Source organism: Phalaenopsis equestris, unplaced genomic scaffold (assembly GCF_001263595.1).
Source record: "Phalaenopsis equestris unplaced genomic scaffold, ASM126359v1 Scaffold000799, whole genome shotgun sequence".
NCBI classification, from domain to species: Eukaryota; Viridiplantae; Streptophyta; class Magnoliopsida; order Asparagales; family Orchidaceae; genus Phalaenopsis; species Phalaenopsis equestris.
This window is the reverse complement of record NW_018165239.1, coordinates 179485-196028: the sequence shown is the minus strand read 5'-3', so window position 1 is coordinate 196028 and position 16544 is coordinate 179485. Positions and strand designations below refer to the sequence as shown.

The following is a 16544-nucleotide window of genomic DNA, read 5'->3' as shown; positions in this document are numbered from 1 at the left end:
ATCTTTAGTTAAACTAGGTGGGTTTATATCTTATATACAGAAACTAGCTCAAGCCTCAAATCCTAACAAAACAAATTGTGTCACTTTCCTATGCCTGAACAGCTTATGATTGGCTTTTCCTAAAACTACATTTAGGTATAGTTGTTTAAAATGTCTCAGAAAAGGGGCTAAACGTCTTCTGCTTTTTCACATCCTGTGCTTCCCATGATAACCAACACCATCATTTATATCCGTCTAACCTTTGTTCTGATGCATGTCATCGCAATCGTTGCGTCCCATTGATGTTGCAGTTGTCATCAGTGCTTTAATCTTCATCACGCTTAAGGCCGCAAGCATTGTTGATGCTGCAGATGAGTCATTGCTAGAATCATTCTCAATCATGCAATAATTAGATGATTAGTTTTCTAATTAGTTCCTAATTGTTCTAGCTCTGATTTCTTTAATTAATTTAGAACTAATTAATGCTATTAATTCCCACTGAAGTTTTATTTCTTTTTGCTTTTCCAAACTATTTGTAGCATGCCATGTTAGTCTATGTGAAGTCTCTTGTTGTGAGTTGAGAGCACTTACTATTTGGTTCGGCCTCAATGTTAGCTTAAGACCCTTAAGAGCCTAGCCCACTCGTTTTTAAACTTAAAATTTAATTTTTTTGTTCAAAGGTTTAAAATGTTTAGGAGGCTTTTGATTTGCATGGAATTATTAATCAGCTTAACCCATTTAATCCGGCTTGTTTGCTACAACCAATAATAGCTGCAATAGTCACGGAATATAGTCCGATGGAGGAACTTCTTGTTGTTACCACTTCACACAAGATTTATATGTTTGGCTTTAGGGATCCGATTAAGCTTAAATTTAAAGCTACTTTGAAATAACTCTTTTAATTTAGTCCGGTTCTAACTTTTTAACCACCCATATAGCTTAATTCCAGGTTATCAATCAAGAATGACAGAAATCAAACAGAATTAAGAGTTTCCTTATTTAAATTGCTCCTGATTTTCCTCTCTTGTTAATTGTACATATTATTTCGTTATAATTGAATATTTAGATTAAGAATATGTATTATTAGGTTACCTAAAATAGATTGTACAAATTATTATTTAATGGAGTGAAAGCAAAGGAAAAAGGCATTAAGCCAATTTTCTCAAAAGTTGATATGGTATTAAAGCCACACAACTGAATACTTCATTGAATTGGTAGTTTTCTTGTATTCTTGGAATTGCTGGTTTGTTCTGGGTTTGGTAATCTCGGATTTTCAGTGCGTTTCCAGCCTGTGGTCTTCTCTGTCACAACGATTCCACCTTTGCCTTCTTCACACGCAGCTGCCCTTGCACAGAGACTACTACAATCCTCTCTGCTCCTCCCCGCCTTGTACGGTTTGCATTGTCCTGTTCCAACGACAGCTGTGTTCCCTTCTGCTACTCCTCTTAGCCGCACCTCCCTCACACCGCGTCGTGAGCCTCTGCGTGATCGATTATCTGCCCTCACAAGCCCGAGAGCTTTTCCCCGCCTTCTCTTTTTGTTGTTTTCTTGCACCAAAGTCACATTCGAGCTTAGAGGAGCACCAATGCCGATTTTACGTGTTTCTTGGCACACAAAAGCTCTCCGTGTTCAGACCTTTCCATGCGGGAGCTGTCGCCGATTTCCATAGAGTTTCTTTTGGTTTTCTGTGGTTTTAGGTTTGATTATTTTCTATCAACAACTTCTTTGATAATTAACTTGTGATTGAAAATTTTGTTTAGAATGTCTTCTGAGAATATACATGAAATCTTAGCTATCAGATTTATGGGAAAGAATCATGTAGCATGAGAATTTCAGTTCAAGATGTTTTTGAAAAGGAAGAAGTGTTGGGGTCATATTGATGGTTCTTCTCTAGCACCTAAAAATCCGAAAGATCTTGGTCAATGGGAGGCAAAGGATGCTCGGATTGTTTCTTCGATTTTGGAATCTATTGAAATTCATTTGGTGAACAATTTATGATCCTTTGTTATAGCTAAAGAAATGTGGGATTACTTGAAACGTGTTTACAATAAAGATAATACTGCAAGAAGCTTTCAATTGGAACTTGATATGAGTAATTATAGTCAAGGTAATCTCTCAATTGAACAATATTACTCAGACTTTCTTAATTTATGGAGCGAATATTCACTGGGAGGCAAAGGATGCTCAAATTGTTTGTTGGATTTTGAAATCTATTGAAGTTCATATGGTGAACAATTTCTGACCCTTTGACACAGCTAAAGAAATGTGGGATTACTTGAAGCACGTCTACAATTAAGATAATACTGCAAGACGTTTTCAATTGAAACTTGATATGAGCAATTATAGTCAAGGTAATATCTCAATTGAACAATCTTACTCTGGCTTTCTTAATTTATAAAGCGAATATTCTGGTATTATCTATGCTAAGATGTCAAAGGAGAATTTAGCTAGTTTTTAGGCTATTCATGAAGTGAGTCATCGTGATCAGTTTTTGTTGAAGCTCAGATCTGATTTTGAAACTGCTCAGGCTGAGTTGCTAAATAGAGATCCGATCCCTTGTTTGGATGTATGTTTTGATGAATTACTGCACGGAGAATAAAGATTGGCGACACAAGCCTCTATCGGTGCAGCTGGTGTATCATCTGAAATAGTTAAAGTTGCATATGCCGCTCTTTATATTGCTCGCCATTGTAGTAAGAAATTTTGTAATTATTGCAAGCAAAGCAAACATATTATTAAGGTGTGTCCTACACGGCCTTAAAACTGCAGACCACAAGCCCTTCATGCTACGGTATCCGACTCACAAAATCTTGGTTCGACATCCACAGTTGTTGGCAATAATCAATCTGTTCTCACACCAGATATGATTTAACAGATGATTTTCTTCGCCTTTTCTGCTTTTGGTCTTCAAGGGAAAGGTAAGAATTTTGCTTATGTTCCTTCTTGGTTTGTTAATTCCGACGCCACAAATCATGTCTGGCATAGCTGATTTATTGCACAATCTATTCAGGTTGCTGATTAAAATAATATTTCAATTACGACAGTTGGTGATATTAGCTTCTTCCGACATGTCTTGGTTTCCCATAAATTATCTACTAATTTTATGTTGGTCAAATGGTGAATATTATCTGTGATGTAAACTTTTCTTGTGATGGTTGTATTGTGCATGATCAAGTATCAGGAGAGGTGATAGCGAAGAGACCTAAAGTAGACAAGTTATTTCCATTATAATTTATCGTTCCTCGGACTGTCATTAGTTTTTTCAGTTGTTGAAAATATGACTTGCTTCTGACACAGATGATTAGGTCATCCAAATAATGTTGTTTTGAATCATTTATTGCAAAGTGGTATTTTTGGTTCTACAAGTAAAAGTTTATTAGTTGATTGGTCTTCTTTTAATCTGAGCAAAAGTCAGGCATTGCCTTTTTCTATTTTGAGTAGTCGTGCCAATAGATATTTTGACATTATTCATAGTGATGTTTGGGGAATTACATTGGTTATTTCACACACTTAGTATAATTATTTTGTGACATTTATTGACGATTATAGTCTATTCACATGGATCTATCTCTTGCATTCAAAATCAGAAGTGTTTATTGTGTTTCAAACCTTTGTGACATATATTGAAATTTAATTCTCCACTTACATTAACATCTTACGGTTTGACAATGGTGGTGAATACATGTCTTATGAGTTTCAAACATTTCTCTATAGCGAGGGTATTGTTTCACAACATTCATGTTCTTATACACATCAACAAAATGGAGTTGTCGAACGGAAAAATTGACATCTGTTGGATATGACGCGCACATTGTTGTTAGAATCTTCTGTCCCAGCTAAGTTTTCGACTGAAGCTTTATCTACTACAGTTTACCATTTCTACAATTAATGTTTGATTCCCCCTACTATCGAATTTTGGCTAGACATCCTAATTATCATATGCTACATACTTGCGGATATGTTTGTTTTGTTCATTTACCTACTCATTAATATTATAAGTTGACAGCCCAGTCAGTTCGATGTGCATTTATGGGTTACAGTCCTAATCATATAGGTTTTATGTGTTATGATTCAATTAATAATCGATGACGTATCTCTCGGGATGTGATTTTCTTTGAACATGAATGTTATTTTCAGCATCATCTTTCATCATCTGATATTGTTGTACTTCTTCACTTTGTTGATTCTTCTTTTGATAATCAGTTCAAGTCTGGCCTTGTCTACACACGATGCCTGCCCCGTTCTCCTCCAGTCATTCCTGACTCTGCTCCTGAAAATGCTCCAATGATTCTTCGTCGATCAACTCGGCATATTTGTCCTCCGGATAGATATGGCTTTTCTACAATTTTAACTAATACTAGATTTCCTACCTCTTATTCTCAGGCCGCTAAACAGACTTACTGGATAAATGTCATGCAAGAGAAACTTCAGACACTTCAAGACAATCATACGTGAGATATTGTTTCATGTCATGTAGGGGTTAAATCCATTGGTTGTAAATAGATTTATTTTGTTAAGCTCCGATGTGATGGTTCCCTTGACAGATATAAGGCTAGATTGGTAGCTCTTAGTAGGCGACAGGAATATGGGATTGATTATGATCAGACCTTTGCACCTATGGCTGAGAAGACAACAATCCGACTTGTTCTATCTATTGCTTCGTCTAAAGATTGGTCCTTACGACAGATGGAGGTTAAGAATGCATTTTTGTATGGGGACATCAAGGAAGATATCTATATGACTCTAGACTTGTTTTCTACACCACACCCTCACATAATATTTGTAAGCTCAAACAGTTTCTATACGGTTTGAAACAGGCTCGACGGGTCTGGTTTGAAAAGTTTCACAATACTCTTTTTAGCTTTTCTTTTATTTAAAGTCAGTATGTTTCTTCATTATGTTTTTGGAAGACTGGTAAGTGAATTGTGTTTTTATTAGTCTATGTTGATGAGAGTGTCATCACATGATCAGAGTTACAAAAGCGTCTTCAGGGCTCTTTTCATATGAAGGATTTGTGGTCTTTAATTTATTTCTTAGGTTTTGAAGTTCACTCTTCTTCCGCTGGTATTTTTCTTCATCAGCATAACTATAGTAAGGAACTCATTGCTTTGGCTGGTCTCCAAGAGGGTCGTTCTGTTGATACTCCTCTGGAAGTGATTGTTAAATATCAACAGAATGATGGTGACTTGCTGTCTGATCCATCTCTGTATCGATGTTTTGTTGAGAGTTTCAATTATCTAACCATTACACGTCCTGATATTTCATTTGTTGTACAACAAGTTAGTCAACTTATGTTGGCATATGCACATCTTCATTTAGCTGCAGTTCGACGTATTGTTAGGGATTTGAAAGGTACTTCTCATCGTGGTTTGTTCTTTTCTGCGAAGTCTCCTATTCGCTTAACAACCTATAGTGATGCTGATTGGGTTGGTTGTTCTGATACACTTCAATCTATTACTAGTTGGTGTATATTTCTCGACAACTCGTTAATTTCTTGGAAGAGTAAAAAATAAGATTGAGTGTCTTAAGTCTTCTACTGAGTTTGAATATCGTGTTATATCCTCTGCTTGTTCTGAGATCATTTGGCTTCGGGGTTTGTTGGTTGAGCTTGGTTTTTCTTAACTTGAGTCTACTTCTCTATATGCAGATAATACTAGTGCTATTCAGATTACTGCTAATTCTGTTCTTCATGAGCACTCAAAATACATTTATGTGGATTGTCATTTTATTCAAGAAGCTTATGATAATGATGTTATTTCTCTCCCTCATATCTCTTCTGATCTTCAAGCGACTGATATATTTGTTAAGACTCTTTCTCAGTAGCGTCATCAGTTCTTTCTTGGCAAATTCATACTTCTTGATCAGTCAACATCAATTTGACGGGGGATATCAATTAAGAATGACATAAATCAGGCAAAATTAGGAGTTTCCTTATTTAAATTGCTCCTTATTTTCCTCTCTTGTTAATTGTACATATTCTTTCCTTATAACTGAATATTTACATTAGGGATATGTATTATTAGGTTATCTAAAATAGATTGTACAAATTATTATGTATTTTTAGGTTACTTAAAATAGAATGTACAGATTATTTTTTAATGCAATGAAAGCAAAGGAAAAAGGTATTCAACCAATTTTCTCAAAAGTTGATACAGGTAAGATTCTCTCTTTGTTTATCTTGCTTAGCTTATTTTTATTCAATAAAAGCTCCAAACACACAAAATTCCTAACTAAATTTAGTGTTCTCTGTACTCACTAGCAGCAGTCTGTTCAATTTATAGAAGAACATTTTGCCTGGCATCACAAGTCTACAACTTGACTTCAACTTTTGTCATTTCTGCTGTCAGATACTGGTATTGCCTCCTTACCAGGGTAAAGGGCACGGTCGACGGCTGCTAGAGTCGGTTAATTCAACTGCAATAACTGAGAATGTGTACGACTTGACCGTGGAAGAACCTTCAGAGTACCTGCAGTACCTGAGATCTTGCATTGACACTCTTCGCTTGTTTGATTTTGAGCCCATAAAACCAGCCATAAACTCTATTGCATCATCACTAAGCACGGAGTCCGTATCCAACAGTGCCTTGAAGTCACTGGCAGGCCCACCAACTCATGCTGTTGAGATTGTACGCCAAAAATTAAAGATCAACAAGACCCAGTTCCTTAAGTGTTGGGATGTCCTCATATATCTGATGCTTGACAACAAGAACCGCATCATCATGGAAAACTTCAGAGCAGTCATCTTGGCTCGTGTGCGGAGTGATATCTTTGATAAGGATGCCGAATCCAAAGGAAAGCATCTAGTTGAAGTGCCAAATGATTATGATCATGATATGACCTTTGTTGTATATTGTCCGCACGAAGGAGGAGAATCGGAGAGCTTAGAAAGAAGGCTAGATAGTGATCAAGCTGATCAGGAGCAGCAGTTAAATAAGTTGGTAGACAAAAAATTAGAGGAGATTGTTGAGATTGCAGAGAAGGTTTGTTCCCTGAGTAAGTGAGATTGGCTATTCGGTACCAGGACTAATGTGTTCTCCTTTGCGCTAGCAAGAGTTTAAGATTCAATTTGTTATGCTATGTTGCTTGCATGACAAAGAAACTGTTTAGGTCTGTTCATTGAAGAGGTAATGATTTTTTTTATTTGGCTTGCTGTTCGTAGTCAGCTGTAATTCGATAACTGGTAAATTTGGGGAATCACTTCTCTGGACTTCATTTATTTTTATTTCTATGTAGTAATTTTTCGACTTTAGTGGTATTTTCTTGACGTATTATTTGTTTTATGTATTTCATAAGTTCAGTTGATAAATAGTTTTGTTTTAAAGATTTTTGAGTTCGATCACTTTCTATATGCTATGATAAATCCACTTAGGGTTTATGATTAAAAATTGTTCTGTATGATATCTGGTGAAATAATCTTCAACATGTATGATAGATTCCTCAAATTAATAACCATTTCATATTCATGGGAGAAAGTGTAATCAAAATCTAAAAAATTGATAAAATTTTATGATTTTGGTTGGATCTAGGCAGCTAAAATTAGTGCCATTTTTTAAGATAAAAAAATTTCTACTTCATGTATTGATCTTCTTACTTGGTTCCTTGATTACTTATTGATAAAAGATGGGGCAAATATGTGCCGCGTACTCTGATCTGTTGGTTGGCATCCTCGGTATGAAACTCCTCAGGTCGGGGGTTCGAATCTCCTCTAGCATAGTTTGTATTAAGGTGGTACTTGAATTGTTAATCACATTAGGGGTGGCTTGAGAGAGTATAATAGCCTTTAGAAAACACCTCAGAATAACCATGCACAAAAGAAGGGGGAAATCACCTAAAAGATTTAAGAACTTGGAAGTAGAATTCATCCACGTGAAGATTACACGTCATTAATCACTAGAAAGTCTCATTTTTCAAAATAAAAATTCAAAAACTTTACTAACAGATGGAAGGAATGCAGATGACTTTAACATTGGTGATTTTGATTTTTAATGCTGAAGTCCAGTTATTTTAATTTGGATCATTCCAACAAATATATAATTCAAAAGAAAAAAATAAACTAGATATATGATGCTAGGAAAAAAATGTAAAAAAACTCGAAGAAATGTTTTTCTTAATTATGATTTTGAATCATTAGCTGCCTTGTGAGCCAAAAAGGGAGATACAAATAAGTTGTATTTTAAAACTCAAGATTGCAGGAAGACTCCGAGCTTGGTTAGGAATGAGTTACCTTGTGATGATTTGCTTACAATGCTGGAAAAAAAAAGTAAGATGATTTTATGTTATATAAGAAGAAATATACAGAATTGAAAAATAATTATGCCAGTCTAGAAAAAGATTATATTACTTTATTATTTAATTTAAATTGAACTAAGAAGCAACTAATTAAAAAAATTCTTTAACGTTTATCACAAGAAATAAAATTTTTATCTTTAGTACTGTAAGTATGCATTAATTATTGAGATAGATATGCCGAAGTGATATTATATATCTTATAGATTATTTTAAAGGAAAATGCACATTCAAATCTAATGTTGAGTCACATAAACCTACGAAATGTTAAAGTAAAAAAATAATAATAAATAAAGAACGAGTATTACATGTTTCATCCTTTGCAAAAAATAAAAAAATGAAAATAAATTTTTTTTTATTCTACTCGACCTATTATCACTAACAAACTTTGGTAGATGTTTGTGATCTATTTTGTAGGATTTAGGTTAGAAGATTCATCAGAGTTGAGAAGCTAGATTGAAGCGCTAGTGCTTAGGCGCCATAGTAGAGTATCTAAGCACCCAAGGAGCCAAAGATTTGATCTCGAATACTGAATTGTTCTGTATGAGATCTAGTGAAATAATCTTCGACATGTATAATTTAATAACCGATTCGTATTCACGAGAGAAAGTGTATTCAAAATCTAAAAAAGTTGATAAAATACTTAGATTTTTGGTTGAATGCTGGGCAGCTAAAATTAGTGCCATTTTTTAAGATGAAAATTTTTCAACTTCATTTATTGATCTCTTACTTGGTTCCTTGATTACTTGTTAATAAAAGATAGGGCAAACATGTGTTGTGTACTGATCCCAACTTTTATGACAGTACTACGATGTGTGGTTATATTCTCAATTCTTTTTTTTTATATTTCTTTCTTTAAGATGGCGCCAAAAATTTGACTCTGAAGCAAATAAGAGTGCAACCTATTATATTTAAATATTGGTATTATATTTAAATATTGGGATACTACGCAAGTAGACATATCATTATCAAGTAATATAGGACTTTTTAATTAAGCCTCCAATATCGAACCCACAGGGAGAATTTCAGTCTTTTACGTGAAATTAGAAAATAATTTCTAATTTGAAAAATATTCTTACTCAAACTATAGATGATATAATAGAAATGAGTTCATTTCTTTTTGGTAAATTTTTATAATTAAAAATAAAGTAAGCAACTAACTAAATTTAACTAGATATTTGTAAGATGAAAGTAATATAAATAAAAAATATTTTTCCTTATCATAAATTAATAACAAGTATACGAATTCTATTGTGGTAGTATTCAAATTGTGTTGTGCTAAATATGAGCAATATTATTCTTTACCCTTACTAGAGATGCTATAAAAAATATTGGCTAATTTAAAGTTTGAATAGTCCTGAAGACGGGCTAAGTAGGGAAGATACTAGCTCTCACTCTAGAGTTCTCTCTTCTCCCACCACCTGGGGGCCAACATCTCGTATCAAGACCTAAAACTATAAATTGAATTGGGGGCTTTAGCCTGTCACTCTAAAATCCTCTAATTCTACACCCTTCAAAGTTTATTTCCCTATTTATTTGCACTCAACCATATGAACTACATTCTCATCCATACAAGCTCTTGTGATTCTTACAATATCCATCACAAATTATTTTCTTCCCTTTTCCATCGATCTTACATGTTCTCACAACAGATTTTAACATTTTAATTGGCCATATAAAGAAGTAAATAAAGCTTTTAATTGGCCATATAAAGAAGTAAATGAAGATCACAACTTAAAATCATCACAACTTATTCCGACATTAAAGACCAATACTTCACACAACTTCCATCCAACACTTAATTACTTATCATTTTTAAGGAATAAGAAAAGAAAACTACTTAGAATTCTTGGAGAAAGCACAACAACACTTAAGTTTAAAAGTAGAAATCATGTAAACACACAAGAAGTCTAAATTAAAATTAAAGTAGTCACAAAGATAAAAACTTATCTCAAATTCCTCTCCACCAAACTGTTGAGGTTCCTTTGAATCTCTTCTCTTCCTTTCTCTTACAATACTCTCTACTAACACACTACAACTCCTCCCTTTCTTCTCTCTAAAAGTATCCTAATTAATTTATGAGAGAGGTGCGACGACAGCTAATTGAGTCTTTCTATTTCTTTCAATCCAAGTCTTCTTTTATTATTTTCTAAAAGGTGCTTTGGTGTCTCTTTAAAATGTGTCCACATTCAATGAAACTTTCAAGAGTTTCCTTTTTTCAATAGCCATTTGAATGTATTTTCGTGTCCATTAACCATAAACCACGTTTTCACCAAGAGTTTCTTCAAACAGTCCTTAAAAAATTCGTCCAAATTCATTGTTATCCTGACGCTTAAGCGCTAGTCCTAGACGCTTAGGCGCCACAGTTCGTTTGCACACTTTCTTCATTTTTGCTCCAAATTTGATTCCTTTTCACTCTTTTCACCATTTTTCATCCATTTGACTGCACCTGAAAAAAAAACAAAAATACCATCCATTAAAGCGTAATATCCTCAAAAATATATATAAAAATGTGTACATAAATGCTATATATTTTAGGTGTATTAAAATCCTCCAAACTTAATATGTTATTTGTCCTCAAGTGACACTCCAATTTTTCGAAACCAAAATAAGTAAATTATGTAAATGAGTTTCTTTAGGATATTATAAAATTTTAATATAGAAATATAGTAGTCCAATTTAGAAAAAACTTTAGTACATGAGACCAACTTAGAGTTTACAAATCTTTAATGTAAAGAAGTATGAAAATATGAGTTGTTATCTAGTTCAGAAATACTTATAAATTCTCCAAATATAGGTTTTAGACATTCTATCATCTCTACTTAAAAAAATTATTTTGAATAATTATAATTACTATATTATATCCTTAAGCTAAGAGTTTCTCAAGTTTTATACTTTAAAAAGATTAGATGTGGAATCAATTTTTGATTAGGCCCTAATCCTCAAGCTTCTCCTCCCTTTTTCAACTTGACTTTTCTTTTCTTTTCCTTTTTCATTTTTTTTCTTTTTTTTTCTTTCTTCTTCTTTTTCTTTTTCAAGTGAGGATTACTATATCTAGATAAGTCATTATTTATTTTTAATTCCACTCTTCCTATCCTAAAACAAAGTTTTGATATAAATTCTTTACTTAAAATATAATAATTTTTTTGAAAATTAATTCTGATAAAAGAAATTTACGTATTGAAAATAAAAGTCTAATCCTTCGACATTTTTCAAAAATTCAACTTCTCTTACTAAAGATAATTACATAATATTTATCATTTCTAAATTAAAAAAATTTTAACTTTAAGTTTTTCTTCATTATCTTCATTACTATAGGTTTTTACTATAGGTTTAAACTAAATTTTCTTACTCATTTCTATATTCAAAATTTTTCTTCCCTAATACTTCATATAAATAATCATTTTTTCCCAATCAGAATGAAATTTATTTGTAGCACAATTGAGAACAAATAAAATTCAAGTTCTGAAAATTATTTTTCATCCCCCCAAACTTAAATTTTTAATAAGATAAAACATTTTAACATCGTATGTACAGGTAGGGATGAAAATTAAAAAAAATAACAAGTTTACAGGATTTTTATTCCCTAAATATACAAGTACAAAAATTAAAAATAGGATTAAAAATTAATTGATCAAATTTTAACTTAACTTTATTATATATGAGATTCATTAGACTTTTATGCAGTGGAAGATAACATAAAAAAATAAACACACTAACATAAATTCATAATTGCAACAAAAAGAAAATACATGGTAGTAAATTGAAAAATTAAACAAGTGAAAGTTAGTAATATTCTAAACCTTCATAATATTCAGAATTTAGGATTAAGTTCAACACAAACTAACAAAATACACTAGACAACTCCTAGACAACTCAGTTAACACAATTATTACCACAAAAACAAAATATAACTACTCACAACAACACAAATGTATCATAACGATATATAATACAACAAATAACAACACAAACAATAGCAGCAGTCAAAACAATTACAACACATTACAAACTAGCAGTTCAATACAACTAAAACACATAAAGTTTACAATTTAAAATTTAAACATTCAAATTAATCCTCCTCCTCTTCATCATCATTATCATCACTGTCCAAAAAAGTAGTAGTCTCATATGAAGGGTATTGTGGATATGAAGTAAAAACCACACTTTGGTCACCCCTGATATGGTTCTCCAAAGAAGAGTGAAATTTTTTCTTCATAGTCACTATATCACTTCATATAACCATCAATATGATCTACATAGTTCTCCAAATTTAGTACCTTATCTGCAGTAAAGTTCATGTTATCTAACATCCTTTGAATTAATTATGCCTGTGAATTAGAACTAGTAGACTGACCTTGCGAAGTGGTTGGGACCAACTTAGAATTTAGAAATCTTTAATGTAAAGAAGTCTGAAAATATGAGTTCCTTTCTACTTCAAAAATACTTATTAAATTAAAAATTTTTATTAAGAATAATTTTACTTACTATATTATATCCTTAAGCTTGAGAGTTTCTCAATTCTTATACTTTAAAAAGATCAGATGTGGAACCAATTTTTGATTAGGCACTAATCCTCAAGCTTCTCAAGTTAAAAATTTTTATTAAGAATAATTTTACTTACTATATTATATCCTTAAGCTTGAGAGTTTCTCAATTCTTATACTTTAAAAATATCAGATGTGGAACCAATTTTTGATCAGACACTAATCCTCAAGCTTCTCCTCCCTTTTTCAACTTTACTTTTCTTTTTCTTTTTCTTTTTCTTTTTTTTTCTTTTTCTTTTTCTTTTTCTTTTTCATGTGAGGATTACTTTATCTAGATAGGCCTTTAATGATTTTGAGTTCCACACCTCATTTCCTAAAACAAATGTTTGATATATATCTTTTTCTTAATAATATAATAATATTTTTGAAAATTATTTTTAATAAAAGAAATTTAAGTATTGAAAAAAAAGTCTAATCCTTCTATATTTTTCAAAAATACAATTTCTCATACTAAAGATAGTTATACAATATTTATCATTTCTACACTAAAAATTTTTAACTTTAAGTTTTTTTTTCATTACTATAGGTTTCAACTAAATTTACTTACTCATTTCTATATTCAAAATTTTACTTCCCTAATATAACTTCATATACAAAATCATTTTTTTTCCAATCAAAATCAAATTTATTTTTAGCACATTTGAGAACAAATAAAATACAAATTTTGAAAATTATTTTTCATCTCCCCAAAATTAAATTTTTAATAAGATAAAATATTTCAGCATCATATTTATATAGGCAGAAATGAAAACTAAAAATAACATGCTTACAGGATTTTTTTACCCTAAATATACAAGTACAAAAATTAGAAATTAGAGTAAAAATTAATTGATCAAAATTTAACTTGACTTTATAATATATGAGATTCATTAGACTTCTATGCTATGGAGGATAGCATAAAAGCAAATAAGCACACTAACACAAATTCACAACCGCAACATAAAGAAAATACATGGTAGTAAATTGAAAATTTAAACATAAAGTTCTTAAGTGAAAGTTATTAATATTCCAAACCTTCATAATATTCAAGATTAAGTTCTAAAGAAACCAACAAAATACACTAAATAACACTATTAACACAATTACTACCACTAAAATAAATATAACTACTCACAAAAACACAAAGAATAACAACAGTCTCAACAATTACAACACATAACAAAGTAGCAGTTCAACACAACCACAACAAATAAAGTTAACAATTTAAAAATTAAACTACTCAAATCAATCCTTCTCCTCCTCCTCCTCCTAATCATCATCATCACTATCCCAAAAAGTAGTAGGCTCATATAAAGGGTATTGTGGATATGAAGGAAAAACCAGACTTTGGTCACCCCTGATAAGGTTCTCCAAAGATGAGTGAAATTTTCTTTATAGTCACTATGTCTCTTTATAAAACCATCAATATGATCTCATAGTTCTCCAAATTTAGTACCTTATCCACAGTATAATTGATGTTATCTAACATCCTTTGCATTAATTGTGTCTGTGAATCAGAACTAGTTGACTGACCTTGTGATGTAGACGCACGCGAAGTAGAAGCATGAGATGTAGAAGCACCTGAACTTCTTGAAAGTCTTCCTCTCCAGCCAAATATAGAATGTTGTAAATAAGATTTCACATTAACATTCATGATAGACTTTAGAGGCCACAGAATTTCCTTCCAACTATGAAATCTAACACCAGCCTGCTTACATAAGGAAAAGATTAAGCGAATCCCAACCCTGCGGCGGTGGCAGCTGTAGCAGAACTAATGATTGTCTGATAGATCAAGGATGCAATATCGATCGACTTAAACTATTGAATACAATAGTTCAGAGTGGATCTAGTACTTATAACTTCACTAAGGAAATTGGTAGGGAGCAGACAAGCTGAAATAAAATAGTGCCATGCTTTTGAAGTGACATCAAGCTTTGACGCAGGAAAATTTACTCTCCTTTCATTTGTTATTTTCCATAATCTTCTTCTCGCAGTCAATGAAGATATAATCTCATGAAGATATACAGTCAATGAAGATATAATCTCATCTAACTCCTCCTCAGTCAGATTATAATTCAAATAAAAACACAATATACTAGGAGGCAGCCGGTAAAACAAATTTATTATTTCAGCGAAAAAAGCTACTAATTTTCCTCTTGACAATAACTTGATCTTCCTCAGCTTCAAGGAGATTAACATAGAACTCCCGGACCACATAAATTAAAGCCACAACAGAGAAACAACAAAATCATTCCCACTGTCGGTGAAGCATTAAATCTACAACTGCTCCTCCAAAAATTTTGAAGCATCGCTCAGGAATCAGGTTTCTTCATTGAATCACTTCAATATATCTATTCTTAGCTTTTGAACCAACAAACTTACTAGAATCTAAGTTGGAATTCCCCTTGCTCCTCTTCATTTTTGGTGTCATTTCTAAAAATCACATAAAATTTACAATAAATCCTAATCTTAAGTTTAAATCACTAAATTTAACTTCCAAAATTTTAAATTATCATTTCTATGTATTGTCCATAGATTTTTCTAAAATTTTTTTCATAAATAGTGATTTTCAAATAAATTGCCAATGTACTCAAAATACATGGTGAAAATAAAAAATTTTTAAATAGAATTGAAGCTCTTACCTTGAGCGAACCGATTTTGCTTAATTCTACTAAGAAATCTTCATTTAAGAAGGAGCCCTAGGTACCAAAATCATGAAATCCGATGAAGAGGATGACGGTCAGGGCAAAAATGATGTTTTTTGGCTCAAATTTTCACTTTTAACCATTAGCGAACCGATTTTAGTGAACCGACACTTAAGCATGACTGGTTTGGGTGCTTAAGCACGGATCTTGGCGCATAGGAGCCAGTGCACAAATTTTGATATTTTTGATTTGAAGTGAAATGCACATCTAGCCTAATTCAACCACCCTTAAATGGTCTTATACATCTTAAGAACTATTTTCTTCCCTTTCAATTATCCTCTTTCTCAAAATTCACCAATTTTAAGAAATTCGATTCAACACAAATTAACACAAAATTTCACACACAAAAAAATACTTATATTAATTCAAAAACAAATACAAACACTTGTGATACATAATTTCTCAATCCAAAGAGTCTTGGATGAGATAACTTCTAAACACATATTTCATATACTAAACAAACTTAACTTTAAAAACGCCTAAAACAAACTTAATAGTAACATCAAGACGTTTAAAACAAACAAACACTAACATCAAACAAATAATTAGACTCTAGAACTTAATTCCATTCTCCTTCCAGTGAAACATAATCTGACCTTTCATTTGTTTCTCTTGGGGCATTTGAAATATAAATATGATTGAACAGACGGTGATGAAGAACGCTGGTTGAGTCTTAGCAGATGTGCCTAAAAATGTACTATTTTTCATGCTATATTTTATAATGATATTGCAATTTAAAGGCATGCTTTCTTGTGTTTCTAGTTGTAGGTACTTCAAATTGAAGAATTTGGAGTGATTGGAGTAAAAATAATAAAAATGGACCAAAACGAAGCAACCGAAGCAAGACAGACCGAACTGGGGTACACCAGAGCTATGGGGGCCAAAACTGGACAATTAAGTCCCTGTTCCCTGTGCTTAAGCGCCCAAATATGGCGCTTAGGCGCCATCAGACTGAGAGGAGGGTGCCTTAAGCATCGGAGACGGTTTTCAACATATCTTTTAGAGTACATCAGATTTGGACATTTTTTGAAGCGGTGATTCATGTGTC

At 32.2% G+C, this 16544-nt stretch overlaps 1 protein-coding gene across 2 annotated transcripts in view; it reads left to right on the top strand.

The window, feature by feature from the left end:
- Window positions 1-7192, top strand: part of LOC110031255 (probable histone acetyltransferase type B catalytic subunit) — a 68526-nt gene extending 61334 nt beyond the window's left edge. For both annotated transcript variants that reach the window (XM_020734371.1, XM_020734370.1), the window contains one exon: window positions 6327-7192. In XM_020734371.1, coding sequence (XP_020590030.1) covers window positions 6327-6980 — 654 coding nt within the window. In that variant the 3' untranslated portion in view covers window positions 6981-7192. The remainder of the gene's footprint in view (window positions 1-6326) is intronic.
- Window positions 7193-16544: the final 9352 nt, after the last annotated feature.